A 23088-nucleotide genomic window follows, 5' to 3' on the forward strand; every position below is an offset into this window, starting at 1 on the left:
ACACACACACAGGAGACATGGATCGGGACAGAAGGGGGACAGGGATCGGGCAGAAGGGGGGCAGGGATCGGGCAGAAGGGGGACATGGATCGGGCAGAAGGGGGGCAGGGATCGGGCAGAAGGGGGACAGGGATCGGGCAGAAGGGGGGCAGGAATCGGGCAGAAGGGGGGCAGGGATCGGGCAGAAGGGGGACAGACCGTCAGGGGGCGGGCCGGGAGCGGGCGCGTCACTGGCCGGGGGCGGGCCAGTGACGTCACGGAGCTGGTTCGCCCTCATTGGGCGAACCGCTCACGTGACCGGCCTGTCTCGCCGGCAAGCGGGGGAATTTTAAATTCCCCTAAGACCTGCGCTTCCGCAAGCGCGCGGAAGCGCAGGTGAGCCCCTACTAAAGCCGCTCTAATTGCGGCTGTAGGGGCTCAGTGCTGAGCGGGAGCGCGCGTCAGCACGCTTCCGCAAGCACGCAGGGAACATGTCCGGGGCCTTAGAGTCACATTGGGAGAAAAGCGCTATATGAAATAAAGTTATTATTAAGTATGGATTCTAGAGCCCTGCACACTAATGTATGTCACTCGCCAATTGCTCAATCAAGTATTTGCATGCACGGCTGAAGTAGCTACTTGGTAGACACCGTTTTACAATTACTTCCTCGCCTGTTAACATGAAAATAATGAATGTTGTTAGAAGGGAAACGGTTAAAACAGGTAGGGCACTCCTTTGCCATAAACATTTGGTTTTACAGTGAAATGTCAACTAGAAGCATAGAGGTTTATACTCCTATTCAATATGCTGCGATTCAAAATCTTCCCTCACATAGAGACTTGTCCATGGCATATTGAATAGGGGGGTCTTAGTAACCACAAGACACACTGTAGTAGTCTACAGCAAGTCGGATGACATTCATGCCGTTTCAGTCCAAACTATTGCTGACTCCTAAGAAGGGGGGAAGGGGGCTTGGGGCTGAGGGATTTTTCACTTCCAACAACCTTCTTTAATAAAACAGTTTTAGCTTTGTATATGTCTGGCAGTGGCAGACTGGATACTGTGCTCCTGTCACAGTTTAGACAGGGTAGGTCTGTGAAGTGCCATTGGAGTGGACAACTAAACTGATTAGCACTGTTGACCTTTAGTAGAGTTCAGCAATTGCATGCAAGCTAAATCAATGTAATTATACTGATCTCCACAGCATCTATCAAAGAGCCACAGAACTGAGGACAAGGCCAAAATGACCCATTAAAATTGCAGACCCACTTAGCAACAAATATCGAAGTTGTAACTGTAAAAGCTCTCAGGCATATACAGATGTTACAGAATATACAACACATACTGCATTTGTTAGGGGGTTCGTTTTGGGCTTGGACAGTACGTAAGGAAAATTATGCTGCAGCAGTTGCAGATGTACACAGCCATCAACTAAAAGAGCATCTCTGCCTAACACAGAAGTGACATGGCATGTTTAATTGCTGATTAAAACCTTATTTTAAATAATCAAACACGCATAAGTAAATTAAAATAATTCGTTAAACGTTCAACATTTCAATAGTAAACGCATTTTGTAGAGGTCTTTTTGCAATCTTTACTTAGAGCAGCAATCCCACAAAAATAAGACAACAAAACACATTAACGCACCAATCTCACTTCATCTCATTGTTTTGTTTTTAATATGTATTCTTTTTTTTTTTTTTACAGAATTGGAAACGGCGTGTTCTCTGGAGCAAAAACGCTTTGTTTTCAGATTTGTACCTGTGTAGTTACCAGTGTTCATCTAGGGCATTTAACTACTGGATAAATTCCCAATGAGGTATGAGTACGTCAGCTTTATGCGATACCTATTTATATTTGGACTAGCAATTGATATTATAAAACAAGCTTTCGAGCGCTCTCCTCTCTTCCTCAGGTCTAATTGCTTGGCCTGAGGAGGACAGTAGAGCTCTTGAAAGCTTGTTTTATAATATCAATTGATAGTCTAAATACAAAAAGGTATCACCTACTGTAATACTGACGTACTCATTTACTCTGACCTATCGCAACTGGACTAACATGGCTATTTCTATCTAATTCACAACAAAGTATGGTAATAGAATGAAACAAAGGACCAGATCCACAAAAGGGTGATGGCATGCCGTTACTCGCATTCATACAGTATGAACAGGAGATCAAGGGTGCTATATCTTAGCACCTTTATGTGGATCTGGGTTAAAGAATGTAAAGGCACAAAAGCTTGGATTTTACACACAAACAAACTTTCATTTTACAGTGTAGTAATATAATCTGTGTGTTGGGGAAAACAATTATTACAACAGTCCAGACATTTATTTTATTATCCAACATTTTAGTTCCATATTAAAATCTTTATGGATGAACCATTGCAGCAAATTAAAGTGCTTCTATTTTGATTTGACCAATTTTTACACTTTTTGGTAGTCGGTAAAGCAGCAATTTTCGTCTCATAAAATGGTTGACTTGTTAAGGCCAGCACTGAACGTTGTGTTTTTGTGTTCTATTTCTGAGTATGGAATCATAAAACCATGCAGACCATAATAAAAAAAATTTAAATAGCAAAGTATTCAGACTACTACAATAGAAATACTGTGAAAATAATGTACAGTACACCTCATGGAAACCGAATCTGATACAGTAGACGGGTAGGGTACAATTGACAGTATGTTGTTCAATCTGCATAGAACTTCACCAAAACAAAAAGGTTTGGGATTAAAAAAAATATATAAAAAGGTTATAATTTTTTTTTTTTAAGTCCTATTTCAACAAACCAAAGGCCACCAATTAATGTTCCCCAGTGCTAATGCTACACTAAGAACAAGAATGGTATTTCTGGAAACATGTGTCACAAAAAGTGTTGATCAAAATTGTAAAAAAAAAAAAGATTTCATAAGAATAAACCAAATACGAGAATTGTATCGGCCGCCTATTGTGTTTACACAACAGACAGGTTACTTCATTAATCAATGTAGAGAAGCCTGACGTAGAGGATAGATATCACTGTTGCAGGTGAAACCTACAAGTGCATTTCTTTGCACTTGCTATGCATGCGTCTTTTATATTTTCTGCTGATAGTTATGTAAATAAAAACATGCTGAATAAAAGCCTAGTTTCCATGTTACAACTGTAACTCATCAACAAGAACTAAAAGTAAAAGTTCAGCTTGTTTTTTTATGTGAATATATAAAAACGTTTTCCTTGTTTTTATGAATGTGAATATCTTAATAATAATAATAAAAAGTAAACAAAAATCAATGTAAACTACCACTGTAAATAAAAACATCTGTAATACATAAATAGCGCACAATAAAATGTGACAAGATCAACTGTATATTTGCTGTAGTGACTTAAAATCTATTTTTTTTAAAACAATTAATTCAATACCAGGGTATATAAGATATAATAAAAATAAAACAGAAACAATGCTAAGAATGATAATATTTCTGGGCAGCATTGTTATAAAAGGCTTTTAAAGTATCTAGTTAAAGGGATAATCCTGCCCAGGAACATTACCTGAACTGGGGGGTTTCTCGGGGCTGATCAGTGGTCCCCAGACATCCAGAGATCCCCCTCCCCCAGTTCAGGAGCTGCAGGCCCGTGGTCCACTGGGCAAACATATAGATTTAAAATGGTTAGGGGGGGGGGAGCAGGGCTTATTCCCGTGGCTAATACAAAAGCCACATCGGGTAGGTGGCTCCACGGTTTTCTAATAGTCACCTTATGGCCATAGTAGTAGTCGGCCGGCATATTTATAGTTATTTTTGTGCTGCACACAAAAATACACACATCTGGTTAACTGGGAGGCATCCAGATTTGTGGGGGACCACTGAGCAGTTCCGGGGGAGACTCTGGATAAGCGGGGCAGAAAAAAAACATTTCCTGGCGGGATTGCAGCTGTGAGCAATTTTATTGTGAACAGGACAGCATTATTTTGAGCTGACCAGGGCGGACTTGAAAACGAGAGGTAAGTCTCAATGTATTTTTTCCTGGTGAAATATTTTTTATAAATAAATAATAAATATGGTAAGTTACTGTATGTTACTGCAATAATAGAAAGTGTCTCTGGGCTAAATTCTCAGATATCTCAAAAAATGCTCATTTGTAAAAATGCTCATTTGTAATGATCCTCGGTCATATTGGTAAGCAACATGCAATACGCAAGAACAGTGCAATGTGTTCAAGAAAAAAAAGAACCCTTTCGTTTGTCATTACAGGCATACCCCACATTAACGTACGCAATGGGACCAGATCATGTATGTAAAGCGAAAATGTACTTAAAGTGAAGCACTACCTTTTCCCCACTTATCGATGCATGTACTGTACTGCAATTGTCATATACGTGCATAACTGATGTAAATAATGCATGTGTAACAGGCTCTATAGTCTCCCCGCTTGCGCACAGCTTCGGTACGGGTAGGGAGCCGGTATTGCTGTTCAGGATGTGCTGACAGCCGCATGCGTGAGCTGCCGTTTGCCTATTGAGCGAGATGTACTTACTCGCGAGTGTACTTAAAGTGAGTGTCCTTTAACCGGGGTATGCCTGTATATCTTCGATATTTCTCTCTCAATCCTGATGAAAATTTGCACAATTGTAGGTGTCTTATGTAGATTAACACTATATAAGAAGCACAATGTAGACAATCAACTGATGTTAACAAAATGAATGTCACTGTATTATGTCAACAATTACCAGATACACTGCGGTAGGCTAAACAAGAAATAGGCATTTTTCCTTCATAGCTAGTAGATGTATTAAACTGTTGTAATCTGATCTGAAACACTAAGGTTACTATAAAGTCTGAGTTCAATGGGTGTGTTCAAAATGTCCTCCTTCTGCTGAAACGCACGAAGACGAGAATGCCACTGTCTGATTGCATAATTGAAAATATGTTGATCCAGCTGCTCCTACTCCTGAACGATACGTTGTTTTGCTAATTATTTTTTTCAGTCCTAGCGACCGTCCTTTATCAGGAAACATTTTATGCAAGCGTTTTGGACCATAATTCTTCCTGTGTCTCTAGCACTTTATAACGTGCTTATCTTCTTGGCTAAACACCATTTTGTGATGATGCACTTGATGAGATCATCATGCCGTCCCCAATTCCAAAGAATATTGTGACCGACCTATAATTGCCCAAATTTTCATGAACAGTTTGTGATTTTTTTTCCTGCAAGATATGACAAGAAATAAAGGAGGTCCCTTTTTTCTGAACACTGTACCTCTGGCACCAATTGTCGCAGATTTTGCGCCATGTTTTCCATCTTCCAAACCCCTCTGTGTGTATTTGAGAAGCTGACACGTGCCTGTGTAGCCTGTGCAAATGAATGTTGGCATAGACTTTAGGAACTTGAGGCCCATGCATCAATTATCGCAGCCAGCAATATACCTTTGGTCTCTTAGTAGTCTTTTGCCTGCATGCTGAAAAAACGCTAACACATCTCTCTCAAGAACACCTTACAACCCTACAAACGATAACCGGGAATAAACGACTGCAGGTTTAATTTGAACATCAGCTTGATTTTTATTTCCCAGGCAGAAAATACACAACTGAGCACGGAATTAGAAATCTGGTTACAAAAGGGAAGAAGAAAAAAATTAATTAGAAATGCTTATGCATGCAAGAAAAGGCTACGCAAATTAGCAGTAATCCACAACACATTCAAAAGCAAATATGGTTTAACAAATTATCAAAATTGAGTAACATGGGAGGACCAAACTTCAATAGGGATCTCATCTCTGTGTAACGATAATGACCTCTATGTGAGAATTCATCTCCCTTTGTTTTTAATTATCATCTTGTATACTGGTATGATAACGACATTTTTCAGATTTTTGTATAAACCAAAATGTAAGCATAATAGCTAATTTCCTTGGGTAACCTGTATGATTTCTCTACATTCTATATCTTACCATTTTGTACCTCTCCACCACCTTTTTTTTTCTTTATCCCACCCACTTAACAACAAAATGAATAAAAATTCAAGTGTAAAAAAAAAGATCAAAATCAACAAAAGTATAAAAATTATATGAAATACAGTGTTTGAGACATATTATACCAACAAGTAACATGCTTTTTTTAATGTGCGAGCAAAACCAAACTATTCATTAAACTGTGATAATGCTGATCTCCCATTGACTTGAAAGAGACACCGATTGGCACCATTGCAGATTAATGAATAACCCTTACAATGATAATATAGCGTTAAACGTGCACTCGCTCTTCTAAAGGTATCATTAAAAAAAAATCTTATACATTTTTCTCACTTTATAATCCTATAATTGTCTTAAATATTAAACAATGAATCCTCTTCTTCTATGTAATGTTTTCAAATATTGGCCTGAAAACCCTTATAAAGTCTCCAAAGGTATTTTAATCATCCCTTGTCCTGCTCTCTCCACTTGGTTAGTGTTCATTCACACAGACACACAACATGACTGATGACTCATAAATAGAATTACAGTAAACAAATAGATTATAAATTGAATGGAATACAATAATAATAACCTTTAAAAATGTGTGCAAATACAATTATGCCTATACTGCCCTCATAACCTAACCTATGACATGTGAATGTGAATTGAAGGGTGAAAAATCACTTTAAATGAAAAAACTAAATTGTTTCCTTTGAACCATCAAAACATCTGATATGATATGTTAAAGATATCTTAATTTAAGGTCACAATAAAAACAATCTAGTAATTCCCAGAATTTGTATCATCGTGAATAGGAAATGAAGGCAGCACTCATTACTTTTCTTATAGTATAAAGAAGGATAGCCAATAAAGTATGAGACTACAGGGACAACCACTCTGCTGTTGCTTCTGTGTGGGGTGCCAGAGGAAGGGGGTTATTTATTAAAAGTGCAATAGTGCAGATACGGGGCACTATCTCATGGAAACTCCAATTGAAATCAATAGGAGTTTATATGCTATGGTGCCTCATTGGCACTATCACAGTTTTTAATAAATAACCCCACCCCAATGTGCTGAAACGAGAATGTGTGCAGTGATGCATTCTGCAGGAATATCTAGTCTGATTTACAGCAGTAGTATTTAACCTGTGTTCCGTGGAAAACTTTGGCTCCATGGAAGGTTATTAGGGGTTCCTGGAGCCCCAATTTAGTCATAGCTTGTTGATTCTTCCAGGCTCTTAAAAGTTATACTCCAATATTATAATCTATACCTAACATAGAAAGCTGTTTATTTAGAAAATACAAGCCATATCATATTAATAGTAGTTTTACTTGTAGGGGAAATAAGTTGATGTTCCCAATAAAATGTTACAATATTTTTTTAAGGGGTTGCCCCGAGTCACCATGCATTTATAGAGGAGTTGAAAACCACTGATACAGTATATAGATTTCATATCAACAAGGACCATGATACTTAATTAATTAAATGGGGAGGAATCAGTGATGTAATATCTTAGAAAATCATTTTATAATCATTCAATCAATATATAAATATTCCTAAGCCGTTTTAACTTTATGTGCATGGTGACAGCAGAGCTCTGCTTGGATGGTTGTTCTATGATTATTATTTTTTTTTTTTTAAATATTTCCATAAAGAATAATTACAGAAGAACCATCATCTCCTAAATACGTTGGGCCTAATTATCACATTAGATTGTGAGCTGTAAAGAGCAAGGACTTGTGTTTAAAGCAGCGGTCCAAGCTGACGTGTGTCCCCCCCCTTTAATATGTGCATCAACAAAATCCACACAATGATAAGTAATTAGCTAAGTTTTCCGATCGAACGATCTGTTCTTCTGTGATCGATCGGCGAAAATTGGGCTTGGGGGTTCACTAAATGGCTGTCAGTGCAGCAGAAGAGGACCAAAGATGCAAAGTTCTGTGGGGAAGATCATGTGGCCAGGCAGTCACTAGATACAATTGGTCCACTGCTAGAGAGGGGGCAGGGCTCAAAAAGGGGTGTGCCAGAGCCTGTTTCAGAAGAGGAAGGGGGTGTGATTTTGTAAATGGTTGCTATAGAAACAAAAAAATGCTTGTTACATTATAATACATTAAAAATGTCATTCAGAATTGTTTTAAAAAAATGCTACAAGTATTTTCTCATAGTATCAAACTGATTTATTTAAAAAAAAAAAAAACTCAAATGTAGGATATTGCTTGGTCTGCAGGTTTTTTTGTTTTAAATTGCCCTGTCAGTCCTATGTAATAAAAATCTTATTGTTGCTATTTATTTTATTTATTATGTGTCAACAAATACAATGGTGCAGTATAATGGTATATGTGTAGGTATATGGGCAACTGCACAACCCTTTTCACAAGATTAATTATTTCTAAAAACATAGATAACTAGGCCAAAGAATGGTTAAACAAAACCCCAACTGGACGGGAAAATCTTCAAATTATGAAAAATGTTTTACAGCCATCAAACTGAACTGAAATAAGTCACTAAATGGCCCACACTGCCTTCTAAAGATTACGCATTTACAAGACGTTAATATGAAATAGACATAAAAGAAAGAATAAGAAATGACATGTTATGGGATAGTGGCCATGGCAAAAATAAACAACACAAATGTGGCATTGTGCACATTGCTTAAAGTTATAAGTAACTACATCCATGTCTGGATTCGTTTATAGGGCTGAAATGTTTAAACACTTAATGATATCACAGAAGTGTATAGTCTTTTGTAAAAATGAATGGGATTGATAGGGTCAAAAGGTAAATTGATTGGGACAAAAGGTAAATTGATTGGGTATTTAAAATAAAATAACAATTTTTCCGATGTGGGGCTGTCCATTTGAAGATCATCATCTCACGCAGTCGCTTTGGCAGTGGCTTATATATGGCATTATATTTGACCTGAGAGCAGTTTTGTGTTGAAATTGCACAGGAATCATAAAGCCACTAGATTGTAAGCTCTCACGAGCAGGGCCCTCATTACCTCTTTGTATCTGTTTGTGCATGTTTGTCCTCACCTGTATGTAACTGTTTATGTTTTTGTAATTTACATAACGCTGTACCCCATTGTACTGCGCTGTGGAATATGTTGGCGCTTCACAAATAAACAATAATAACAACAATGTGGTAATTAGCCTACCAAAACCTGTTTTCATTAGTACATTATCATAAGGGAGATCATTCAGGGAGGCCTCCTTTTATATGAAACATGATGTACATTTTTATGGATATTTTATTTTATCGGGCATGGAAAAATCCCGGACGCCTAAAAGGTTACCTCTGGCGCCTAGATCAGTGCTGTATATGCCGGCTGCAATGTGGTAGAAGGAGGGAGGAGGTTGTCTCTCACAGAGCTGTCAGACAGTCTCCTCCCTCTCTTCCGGCTGCACTTCAGTCTGCATCAGAACGACAGGAAGAGAGTTAGGGAGGGAGGAGGGAAGAGTGTCTGGCAGCTTCAGGAGAGAACCGTATGCAGCAGCTGCAATAAACATACAGATCTTCCCTCTCTTGACAGGGTGCATATGTATCTCTGTAATTGTGTGTGTTAGTGTTTCTTTCATTGTGTGTGTCACTGTGTCTTGCTCCCAAGAAACTCCCTCCCCCTGTTCAACAAACCCTCTAAATATCCTTTCCACAACACCCTCCCCACCTCTATAAACAAACCACCCCAAACGCTCCCCGATCAACAAACACCCCCATGTTCAACAAATTCCTTAAAGCCCCCTCTCATTCCCCCAGCCCTGACTCAACAAACCTCCTCCTAAACCCCAAACACCCAGCCTCTGCTCAACAAACTTCTGGCTCCTAAAAATTTTGATGGGCTCCTAAGTTTTTATATATTTTTGTCCATCCCATTTTTATGTAGCCATGGCTGGTCTGGCTATACTGCTGCCCCCCTGTCACGTAAGTCCTGGTAGCTGCAGACTGTGTCAGTCCCCCATCTTGGGGTTACCCCTCCTCATGCAGCTTCCTTGAGTAGGAGGAGTGGAGGTGGGACTTGGCCTTTGATTACCCAATCCTGGGTGCAGAACAGGTGCCCTCCCCTTCTGCACTAAGGAAGAGGCAGCTCTAAATTGAAGTCAGTTTGAGTCTCTCCCTTTTGGGATTGAGACGTTACCTTCAGCCCCTCAGGGGGCTGATGAGAAACACCAGGCCTCAAGTCTGATAGCTGGCCTAGGTACCATCCAGAAGCTTGGATCTGACGCAGAAGAAATGTATTCGCTGTATTAACATCTGCAGTGGATATGAATAAAGAAGATCCTGTTTATTATACTCCCTGCTTAAGTCTACAGTCTATTGGGGGTGGGGGGGGGGGGGAGAGTATGACAGATTGGTTCCACTGCAGGGACTGTCTCCAGCTAAACTGGAGCCTGTGGTGGATGGACGCACTCGCACTAAACGAAGAATGAAGCCTGAGACATCTAAAAAGCCTGTCTTGTTATTCCCACACCATCGCTGACCCTCAGATCTCCTGCAGTCTACAGGTACCATGCACCAACTCACACCTGCTAGCCAGGAATCTCCCATAGAGGGGGAGGGGGGGAGCAGGCTACATTTAATTGCTTTGTGACTCTAAAAATAAAATATCATGGTCCCTGGGTACTCCTAGTTTTGACCAGCTTAAAATACATAAAGCTAGAGCAGTGTTTCTCATTTCTCTCCTCAAGGAACTCTAGTCAAATTTTACATTGACAGGGTTTAGGGAGCTAACATTTTCCCTTCATCAGGTCCAAGATAATAACAGCACACGTCTGTACTTGGCTTATATCTGAGTATATCATTAGTTAAGTTACCCCTAAAATATGACGTGCTTAGGTTTGCCCCAAAGAGAGTGTTGAGAAATCCTCCTAGAGAGAATGACCTAATTCCAATCTGAGTGCCAACCCCAGAAGCAGAAAGTTTTGATAGTGTTGATAAAGTGTTGTGTGTTGATAAAGAAGACTACAGTACCATGTAACTCAAGGTGGTCTATTTAATACAATTCTGCAAATAAATAATAGATCATTATCAATAAAAGGTTGGGTGGGAGCATAACGTATGCTCACCACAGATCTGTTTCAGCTCCTACTTGACCACTCAACAGGGCATTCACCCCTCATATTCCAGTATGTGGTTTAATTCCCAGTGTTAACGTTGAACTCTTTGGGTCAGTGGATAACTTATTGCAAGACAAATACAACATTTTCCACAGCCCCAGGAAAATTAAACAATGGCAGCACATCACAGGCAAAATCTGTGACAGGCAGTATTTCATTTTGTACTTACAGTGCTAACAAGTTCAACAACTTCTCTGAACGTTTTATAAGCAAAATGAGAGCTGCCATCACGTTAACAGGCAACAATACTACACGTACTGAAAAGTAATGTGCTAGCATTTGCACATACCACGTTAAAATATATATATACTCACACACACATAATATAAATATATATATATAACGTGGAGTCATCAGAATACTGTATAATGATAATAGGGGGGCCAATACTGTTGCGTATGAATGAAAAATATGTTTTGAGAAATGCCTTTCAATTTATTTCTATTTTTGCAGCATAAACATACCATTAACATTTTTAAAAAACTATGTAAAAATGTTTGTTTAAATTGCCCATGTTCTGCTTCATTCGAGAACAGCACCATTACTTTTAAAGAGCTCTATGAGCATTTTAGATATGATTCTCAGATGAAGAGTTCCTCTGCATTAAAAAAGACTTGTGATTATAAGGGTCTGTCTTCGTCACAAAATACATTTTATTCATAGGCATCCAATAAAAGATATAGGTGTCTCCGTGATCAACACATAGCTACCAGTAATTGATGTAATAATAATAATAAAAAAGAAAAATCAGATACAATCACACCAGCTCAGCAACTTTTATTAACATGCTGATACAGCTTCTACACATTGAAAATAACAGTTCTTTGCTCACCAGGGTTGTGCTACAAAAAGGATCTGGAAACTTTGCACGGCACAGCTACATACTGTACTTATTAAATAGTCCTTTTGCACACCTACACTGGCAACCACAAGAATGCAGGAGCAATACAAACAATATCCTACATGTGTGTGTGTGTGTTTTTTTTGTAAAATAAATCAGTTCTGTAGTATTAGATAATATTTACTAAAAAAATGTTATTCTACTCTTAATGTCATTTTGAATGAGTTTTATATATACTGATAATCCTTTGATTTTTATAGCAGGTTTCAGCATACTTTCTAAGCAGTGCAAGATATCTGCAACACTTTCCTGTTTGTGATAATTTGTTGCCAATATTCCCAGCAGTTTGAGCTTCAAACTGTAACAATAGATAATGTTACCTTAGTAATATAAGATACATTGTAGCTGCTGAGTTACACTGACTGGAGGAATGCTTGAAACGGAAAGGCGACCATTTAGTGAACCCTGGGAAGCAGGATCTTTGCTGTTGGTCACGGCAGAATGAATCGATTGGCAGCTTAGGTAATTAGCTTTCAATAAAGGTAATCAATGGCTGCATATATTAAAACATTTTTCTTTTTTTTAAAGTGCCGCTTGGATTGCTTCTTTAAACACCTGCCACCACATTATCCATTTTGCTGATATATAGGCCGCCTACAATCCATCGCTTGCCAAGCATTACAAATGTTACTGGCAGCAAAATGGTTAAATGTTCCATTCCTACTTAGAACCAAAATAAACCAAAGCCAGTGATAAATTTAAGGGGTAAAACTGAATGCCCCATTTTTTTTTAAATGGCACCTAACAAATACATTACAATGTATTCTCCAATCCAAAATTAAAAAGTAATACAATTTTGATTGTGTGAAATTATATTTTTACCAAGTATCATGTGGAACATCATAATACAGGTAGTCCTCGCTATCCAACGTTTCACTTTACAACGAATGGCAAATCCAACGCTTTAAAATGCAACCCTAAGGGCCGTTTTCCGACGCTGGAATGCGTTATAGAACGCTCACCGCCACTGATTAACATGGAACTCACTTTACAATGGTTTCACTATCCAACGCTACTTCCAGAACGGGTTCCGTTGGATAACCGAGGACTGTCTGTATGCTTATTTTCTCTCTAAAGACTACATTAGTTACAACAAAGCATTTAGAGCATGGCTACTCAGAGGTTCAGTTTTCAGCAACCTAAATGTATACCAACCTAATTAGACATATGACTGTCCCCCTCTGTCCAGTCCAATACTTAACTGTGGGAGAGAATTTGGGTCCAGGAAATGTGGACATGAGATCCACATGTGGTCCAAGGTGCACTATTGAAGTAGTCCTAATCTAACCATATGGCTTATCTTCCGCTACAGGGGAGCGGACATAAATTAACTGGCATCACAATTTAAATTGGGGTTTCCAACATTCATAGCCAAAACCATTCCTATCGGAGCAATCCTCTCACATTTCGAATTTGAGGTTAAAACAACAGAACATGGTGACACTTTTTAAAAAGAAAAATAGGGTTGAAGCAGGGGACCTCCAGAGTGAACCATGTTAATTTCACCACCGGAGACCCCCTGCTGCCTGACATACTTACTTCGGAAGGGGCTCCGGCTGGCCTTGGCGGGTCTTTTAAAATGGCAGATTTAAATGTCCCACGCCACGTCTGATATCATCCCTTGCAGGGGGGTGGGGGGGGGAGGGGGGGTGAAGATATATATATATATATATATATATATATATATATATATATATATATATATATATATATATATATATACTGGGCTTACCCCAAAGAGACAGGGGAAAAAATTGAATGGTTTTGAAACCAAACAAAAGTCTGTGACCAATCCTACCCGGGCTTGAAAATTGCAAAGCCAGTACAACTAACCTCAAACTGCTGAGACCCAAATGGTCGAAACAGCTGTCTGTGAGTGGGTTCACTGGCTTTGCATCTAATCCCATTATTGGTGTTGGCAAAGCAAACAAAGTGTTCCTATTTAGTACATCAACGTTTCGGTCCTAGTACTGACATTTTGATGTACTAAATAAATCATTTTGTTTTATCAAATGATCCCATAAGTGCTTAGCTAACACCACTATGATTATGACGTGTTCATTCTAATAATGCACGCAGGCCAGTTTTATTTATCACATGAGTGCTGCCTACACACACACACACACACACACACACACACACACACACACACACACACACACACACACACACACACACACACACACACACACACACACACACACTACTAGATTTGTCACTGTATAAATCAGAAACGCCAACACTATATAAAGCTTCTTTAATTATTGCACACATTATTTGGTTCTTTATTTAAATCTCTACAGTATCATATTTGGTCTTTTAAAACATTTCCTTCAGTCTGAACAACTGTGTGACCTTGAATCTGATGCACAATATGTATAATTTTGTTGTCCATATACCAGTCTAGTATTGTTCTTATAAATGTTAAGAAGAATAGAAAGAGCATAGATCTCCTATAGAGTTCAATCTTTAGTATTGCATGTATTTAACATTTGTATTGATGAAAATTACATCAAAGTGAAAGTCACATTTCGGAAGCACCGGAAAACACATAGGGGCTTATTCTGTAAGGTATGCTAGTGGAGATAATGAAATGTCCCATTGACTTTAATGTGGCTTTTCATGTGATAGCATTTCATCTGTGCTTATCACACCTTACAGAATAAGATCCATAGTATAAGATCACTTCCTTGGTGATGTTTATATGCATGCTAAATAAAAACAAAAGATTTAAAACAAGCAAAATAACTAGACTCCACATACTTTCCTCACGCCCGCCCCCCCATCCCCCCCCAAAAAAGAGTACTGATGAGATATGTGTTTGACTGTGCACCATGTGGGGAAAATGTCCTTTTGTCAAACATGTGATTGACGCTCACTTTGTTATCCCAACACTAAACATACAGAAGCTTCAATAAACAATTGAAACGTCAGCCTAATAAAAGGGGATGAGAGAGACACATAATAAGGGTGCATGATACACATTCTAGCTAAGCCAATATAAGACAGCAGCATTTCATCTTCTGTGAAACCTGTATCCCTTATAAATCAACATGCCCCATTGTATACTAATAACGAGTATCCCCATACTGCAGTCTCATCACTCCCATTCCCCAGACATCATATAAAGCGTAAGGTAGCCCTAACGCCACTATCTTTCTTGCCATATTTATCAAGTGGGAACAACCCCTAATGTCGTCTACTCAACACCACATTAATAACAAATGGGATATCCCTTTCTCGCAGTCAGGAGTGTCTCTGTTGGTGTTTTCAAAGAGCAATAGAAACGACGCTGGGGGTCAACAGATATAATACATGTTGAGCTTTATCTTTGTTCTTTGGTCTACTCTAGATCTTCTATGTAGAGGACTATCCAGACAATTACAAGTGTGAAATAATTCTAGAGCGCTTTATGTCATGTCCATTTTTAGGGGAAGTCTCATACATCAAGAGATCTTAGGACCACCTCATTGTGATGTCCGTGTCAGTTAACTTTTTGGAGACTACAGTAGCACGTCTCACCTTGGAAGTCACACAACTCTAAAACATTGAATGTGTCAACGTACAGTTCTCAATGTCAAGTGTCTTGTCATTACTACCTCCCCCAAGACCTCATTGGCTCTTACCTGCTGGAGATCTTATGTGGTGGTGGTGGTGGTGATTATTGTTGCTCGGGCTACCTCCTCTTCTTCTGGCCCCTGCTCCTGGTGGGCTGTGGGGTTGTCTCGCACCCTCTGGGGGGTTGTTATCGTTTCTGTCCATGCTTGGCCCACGCAGGGCAGAATGAATAAGGGTGAGGGGTGGTGGTGGTGTCTGGAGCTGATGGTGGTGGTGGTGATGGTGGAAGTGAGCTGCCCCAGGCATGCCATGCAGATGCTGCTGCTGTTGTTGTTGGTTCATCATAAATCCAGACCTGGATCTAGATCTAGTCCTGGGGGGCTCCAGGAAAGCAGGGAAGAGGAAGGAAGAAGCGACAGGGGGAGGGGGAGTAGTAGAGGGAGGCGAAGAAGCAGAGGGGAAAGAGTGGAAAAATGAGGAAGGGGAAGAGAAAGACGGGGCGACCTGCAGAAGAGGTGGGTGCTGTGGGGAGGAGGAAGCAGCAGCTAGCAATATGCCGCTGAGCCCTGCTCTTCTGCCGGTGGCTGCTGCAGCCTCGGCCCCAGCTTCAGCCTGGCTGGGATCGAGGCAAATCGGGAAAGGCAACAGCCCACCTCCCCCACCCCCGCCCTCTCCGACTCCCACCGGCTGCTGCTGCTGCTGCTGCTGCTGCTTGGGGTCCCGCAGCCTGTCCGGTTGGACTGGGCGAAGCCGAGTAAAGAGGCTGGAGTCTGGGGGGGAGGGCTGCACAGAGCTGGAGGCGATTGGCATCACCTCTCAAAGAGGAGAGGTTGCAGATGCACAGATAGATAGATAGATATATGTTAAATAAATCTGAGTGAGAAAATAAATGAGGTCAGGGAAAAGTAATACAGAGAAGTAGAAGTGGCAGAGTTTCACCCTATAAATGCTAGGGTGGTCTGGGTGTGTATATGTGAAGACAGGGGGGTGGTGAAGGAAAGAATTAGCCAGAGATAGTGGGATTATTGTTAGACAGGAAACTAAAGGTAGAATAAATCACATCTAATTTCACCAAAGGAAAGGAAAACAATAGGAATCAACACCTTCTCTTCTTGAAGAATGGCGCAAAGTGGAAGAGTATACACTCATCTGAAGGACTGTGGATAGGTCCTCGCACTTCTACAACAAAACATGCAAAGTGCAGGAGAAGAAAAGTGTTGAGGTCGAGTGGTAATCCAAATATTACTCCCCCCCCCAAAAAAAAGTGTGGAGGTGTAGCTTTTTTGTTGTTGTTGTTGTTGTATTAATTTTTAACAACTGTTTCCATAAATCCAGCAACGCGCCCCCTTCCGAAATCCACAAGGCAATGAGAGGAAACGAAGAGGAATGATACTATATCCAATACAATGTTCCCCCTCTCTGCTCTCCACTGGCAGGGAAAGGGAAGAAATGGGTTAGCGGGGGGAGAACCAGAATAAGGATCACAGGCAACAAATCCGCCTCTCAATTCGTTTTCGTATCCATGTAGATCCCAAATAACAATGTTACCCAACTAAAGGAAACAAGGCAGCGTCTCTTCTGTTTTCTTTCTCTCTCCGTGTCGTCTTTGCTTTGTGTGTTGTGCTTGGGGATCTTTTTTTTCTTTCTTTCCTCCAGCCTTTATTCTTGTCCTCTTCCCCTTTGTATCCAACGAAATGAAGCGATGTGCTCCTGTTTCATTCCCCCCCTGCTGAGGATTCCCTGCTCTCTGCTACTTGTTCCCTGGGAGTTCTTCTCTTTATTATGTCACAATCGCAGGAGAAATGAAACTATCTTCTACGTTCTACTGTGTTGTGTGTGTGTCTCTCCCTATCGGCCCCAGCATAAATTATACAGCAAGCAATGAGCCAGCCAGCTTTGCGTCTCTTTCCACTTCCGTACCAACCCCAATCGACTCAGATTCAGCAAGAGGAACATACATTCGGGGGTGGAGGGTGATTACCCTTGATGATCTGCCAATATTATACTAACAGGGGCTATGGAAATAAAAAAAATAATAAACGTCTGTCTTCATCATGAAATTATGATCTGAGAAGCACCTCCCTTATCCGATCTCCGTTTTATTTATTTTTATCAAACATATACATTTGCTAGAAACTTTTTCCTTACATGTCACTGTGGGAGTTCTTCTTGAACCATACAATTATTCTGGCAACGTTTTGTTTTTTTAATTGTTAACTTTATAAAATGACCATCTGATTCAGCAATGAAAGAATAGATGTCTGCTCTTTTTGGTTACATAATAAACTGGTTATTGTTTGTAACAACGGTAATATCGATTTAGCAGCATTTTTGTTTTGTTTTGTACTGATAAATAACATTGGGTGATGTGTTTGGTTGTACCATATAATGTGTGACGCAGTGCTTTCTACAGATTTTATTTTGCATTTCATATTCATCTCCTTTTCACAGCAAGCACAGGCTATAAATGTTGGCGAAAAACTAGATCATATAATTCAATTACATTAACAAAAAATCGGGACAGTGAAAGGTTGCCAAGGACAATGGTCATCAAAAGTATATATAGATTTACTATAGCATATATAGATTTGAGCATACACATATGATATCTTCAATAATAAGTAGTACAGTATATAGAGTCTGCTAAAAAGACTGATTTTCCCCATGTCCCTCTATGTGGCATTGAAAGCTCAATCTCCAAACAGCAGCATGTACTGGGATCAATCGGCTTGAAGCTATGTAGCAGACCCGATAAATGGAGCCTAGAATGATTCTCACACAACCTTGCTTTGCATGGGTATTTTATTGGTTGAATACTGAATTGTTACAACCTTCACTTGCACCTTAAACCAGTAGTTGTCACCCTGCGCCCTCAAGGGGTCAGCGTTTCTATTATAGCTTATAGGTGCTGTCTATTATATATTCAGACATTTAAGGTGTTACTGTAGTTAATTTTAGTATTTGATAACTACATTCTGCCCCTGACACAGTTAATTGGGCACATGTGCCTCTAGAACAGTGTTTTTCAACAGGCGTTCGTTCATAGGACGCCTTGGGTTCCCGTGGCATCCATAAACGGTTCTCACCAATTTTCAGGTTATTTGAAAATGGTACTAAATACATAAGAATTCTGATCTCAGACACACTCATAGAGAGGGTTGGGGTTCCTTACAATGCATCTGATCTCAGACACACTATTAGAGAGGGTTGGGGTTCCTTACAATGCATCTGATCCCAGACGCGCTATTAGAGAGGGTTGGGGTTCCTTACAATGCATCTGATCTCAGACACGCTATTAGAGAGAGTTGGGGTTCCTTAAAATACATCTGATCGCAGACACACTATTAGCGAGGGTTGGGGTTCCTTACAATGCATCTGATCTCAGACGCACTTTTAGGTTGAGCTCAGACAGAAGGCGATGCGAGGTGCGTGCGCACATCCGTCGCACATTTGGGTTGTTCGGTGGGAGTTTTCAAACTGAAAACTCCACCTGCGGCAAAGTGCAGCGTTGTCGCTGCAACATTTTGCCAGCACAAGCCAAATTGAAATTTGGGGCTTCAGTCGCGTGACGTGGCTGGTTCAGCCAATAAAGGCGAACCAGCTCCGTGACGCGCTCGTTACACGCCCCACCAATGCCGCGATCTGCCTCCTGCAGTTTGAGCACAGATCGCTGTGCTGCAGGAGCGAGTGGCGGGGGCGCAAGCTGCCGTAGCAGCCTGTCTGAGCGAGCCCTTAGAGAGGGTTGGGGATCCTTACAATACATCTGATCTCAGACACGCTATTAGAGAGGGTTGGGGTTCTGCAGAATTTAGCAATATCATTACAGGGTTCCTCAACCAAAAAAGGTTGAAACCCGCTGCTCTAGAAAGTATGTGACTGAAGCGATACCCTCTGGATCTATGTTGCCCACCACTAACCTATTCCCATGGCAATAGATTATTTGTTAAAGTTTCCTTGTTAAAGTTGCAGTTCAAGCTGCCGTTTAAAAAAAAAATATATATATTTTTTCCCCCATTTAATATGTGCATCAATACAATCTGCACACTGACAAGTGATTAGCTAAGTTGCAGATCAATCAGTTATCCTGTAATCGATCGCTTGCTCAGGGTTATTTAATTCAGTTCTTGCATAGCATTATGGGCAATGTAGTTCCTAGAATATCAGTGACTGGGCAGTTACTAGATACAATTGGTTCACTGCTAGAGAGAGGACGGGGCTCAAGAGCCAGAGCCTTTCAGAAAGGGAAGGGGGCTGTCACTTTGGAAATGCTTCCTACATTAGAAACATTGAACATTAGAAAATTTTTTAAATGCTACAAGTATTTTCTAATAGTACAGAACTGATTTATTAAAAACACCAAACATGTACGATATTGCTTGAACTGCTGCTTTAAACATACAGTAAAAAAAAGAAGTTGCTGCTCAATATAATTGAATGATAACCAATGTATTAGTGTGTTATCCACTGACTAAATTACATTTTGACATTTTATCCCAAATCTTGGGGTTTGAAACTTCCATTTTCTTTTATTTTTGGGAATGTATGCAAAAGGTGCTCTTTGTTGTCTGAAGAAATAATGATTTTTCTAGTAAGCAAGTTAAACATATTATATTATTTTTTTTATCATTGTTCTTTTTATCGATTTTCTAAAATTCCTGGTAAACATGACAGATTTCTACACATCTTTACCATTTTCCATGTTTAAATTATAATTAAAAGAAATATATATATATATATATATATATATATATATATATATATATATATATATATATATATATGTATATATATATATATATATATATATATGTAAAAAGGTATAAATCAGATGCTCAAACTTAACTCAAAAATACAAACATACATCATTTTTAAATTAAATAATTAACTTTCAGAATGTACAAAACATAACTTTCATCAGATACATATTACAGATGTTAGGTTCGGATATACTGTTATCCTGTCTTTATACCCGTTTACGAACTGGGAGAGGGGAAAAGGGACTAGGGGAGGGGATACCCTCGCTACTGCTGAGAAAGTAGTGGTAACGGGCAATGGATGGAAGGGAAGTAAACATAATTATGCCCCTTTACAAAGCATTAGTAAGACCACACCTTGAATATGGAGTACAATTTTGGGCACCAATCCTTAGAAAATACATTATGGAACTAGAGAGAGTGCAGAGAAGAGCCACCAAATTAATAAAGGGGATGGACAATCTAACTTATGAGGAGATGCTAGCTAAATTAGATTTATTTAGATTAGAAAAGAGGCGTCTAAGAGGGGATATGATAACTATATACAAATATATTCAGGGACAATACAAGGAGCTTTCAAAAGAACTATTCATTCCACGGGCAGTACTAAGGACTCGGGGCCATCCCTTAAGGTTGGAGGAAAGGAAATTTCACTAGCAACAAAGGAAAGGTTTCTTTACAGTAAGGGCAGTTAAAATGTGGAATTCATTACCCATGGAGACTGTGATGGCAGATACAATAGATTTGTTCAAAAAAAGGTTGGACATCTTTTTAGATGGGAAAGGTATACAGGGATATACCAAATAAGTATACATGGGAAGGATGTTGATCCAGGGATTAATCCGATTGCCAATTGTTGGAGTCAGGAAGGAATTAATTTATTTTTATTTGCCTTCCTCTGGATCAATAAGTATAGACAGTGTTCGACAAACCTATACATTTGCTCGCCCCGGGCGAGTGGATTTAACCCCCGGGCGAGTAAATATTGGCCCAAGCAGCACACGTTTGGTACTAGGTGGCGAGTAGATTTTTTTGTGTGGCGAGTAGATTTTTTGGTGATTTGTCAACCACTGAGTATAGATATAGGATAAAGTATCTGTTGTCTAAATTTAGCATAGGTTGATCTTGATGGACGGAAGTCTTTTTTCAACCTCATCTACTATGTAACTATGTAACTACTATGTAACTATGTAACGGTGCTGCAATCTGGGGTGATAAACAAGGGAAACACGAAAACAGAACCCCAATGGAGAGCACTCAATCACTCTGTGATCACAGTTACAAAAGTGGAGATAGGAGAGTAGATATGCGTGAGGTGAAAAGTGACAATGATTAAAATACTTTATTAGGAGTATTACTCAAATAAAATAGAATGCTAGAAGTTCCAAATGTATGAGACTCAATAATGAGCCAAAAAAGGTAGCGAAATATTAAAATCTAGCCGGATACACAATATACCATAGGTAATGCCCTCCTGGGAGAGATGGAAGTCCCAGTTGATGCTGAGTGTAGGGTACAGCTATGTATATCTCCTGCCTATAGTTGGAGGCAAGGATTGTCGGACCACTAGTGAAAACTGTATACTCAGCTAGTACTGGTGGTGGCTACCTCATATATACAGATCACTGGTGATAGGCCTGCCCATAAGAGTTTGTGGCTAAATATGTGATATAGTGGGCCAAACAATGTACCTAAGACACTCAGAGTAGGTGGCACCGTGTCTTTAGATACACATAGAGTGGTCTGGATTAAGGTTCAGTCTAAGTATGACTGATTCAAAATCTCTATTTGCCCAAAAGGCAATGTCTTGTGCATAGTTGTACAGCACATGTTGTATCTATGCTGCAGCAAAGCACACTTTGGGGAGTGGGCTGATGATCAGGCCACTTGTAAAAGCTGTAAGCTCAGCTAATGCTGGTAGTGGTTCCCTCAGGATGTATAGCTGAGTGTGCGCTATAATGGGCCAGGCAATATACGCAAGACACTAAGGCTTTGGTCCCGCTGCGTCCGGCGGCACAAGAGGCAGAGACAGGTACTTCTAGCCCCATGTCAGAGTACGAGCACCGTGACAAGTGGTGGGCACCCCTGTTCAATGGTTACCACAAAGGGATGGACCGCACCAGGTTCCTGTTGATCAGGAACAACATAGTTGATCATTGGTGGGCGGTAGGTGCCTATACTCCCCAGGAGGTGGCGGATGAGTTAGAGCACAGATACCAGGAGATAGAGCAAAAACTCCTTATGCCTAAGGGATCGAGTATATTATATGATGACATTGCTCCTGCAGAACCAGAGTTTTGGGTACTGCCAAGCAGGGAGGGTCCTAAGAAACTGCCCAAATTGAGCCGAGCCGACAGGGCCATAATGTTTAGGTTTAGGCAGTCCCATGGGTACGAATACCCTTATGTGCCTGAACCCATAATGAGGGAAATAGAGGAGAACAGAGATAGTTGGCTCAGAGAGGCCATACAAGAATACTTGAGAACAAAGTTTGGTAAGGCGGGTTACCACAATGAAGACCGTATCAGTGAGGTGGTCCGGGCCTGGTGTGTGGGGCGGTGCATATACATGCACAGCGTGATATGCCGGCCAGAGTCTGGGTCGGTACAGCCCTACTACATTACCATAACCGACCATAATGGGAGGAAGGTACAGAAGCCCGATCCAAAACATTATCATTAGTGGTCCTCCCCGTTGGGAGTGACTGTTACTGTTATGCCACCTAGTGGTTGGCTCAAGAAGTATCATACATTGCAATGTGTTTTGTTTCCCAGGTTTGTTCACCACAGGATGGTGCTGCTAAAGTTAGGTCCAAGTGGGGACCATTGGATTCCACCTGAGGGAGAGTG

General features: G+C 40.2%; 1 protein-coding gene across 1 annotated transcript in view; it reads right to left on the bottom strand.

Annotated features, from left to right (window-relative positions):
• RNF38 (ring finger protein 38) overlaps positions 1-17383 on the bottom strand; it is a 238907-nt gene extending 221524 nt beyond the window's left edge. Inside the window, exon 1 of the mRNA XM_075602475.1 lies at positions 15554-17383. Coding sequence (XP_075458590.1) covers positions 15554-16295 — 742 coding nt within the window. The 5' untranslated portion in view covers positions 16296-17383. The remainder of the gene's footprint in view (positions 1-15553) is intronic.
• Positions 17384-23088: the final 5705 nt, after the last annotated feature.

The sequence above is a fragment of the Ascaphus truei genome, chromosome 1 (genome assembly GCF_040206685.1).
Source record: "Ascaphus truei isolate aAscTru1 chromosome 1, aAscTru1.hap1, whole genome shotgun sequence".
Classification (NCBI taxonomy): Eukaryota; Metazoa; Chordata; class Amphibia; order Anura; family Ascaphidae; genus Ascaphus; species Ascaphus truei.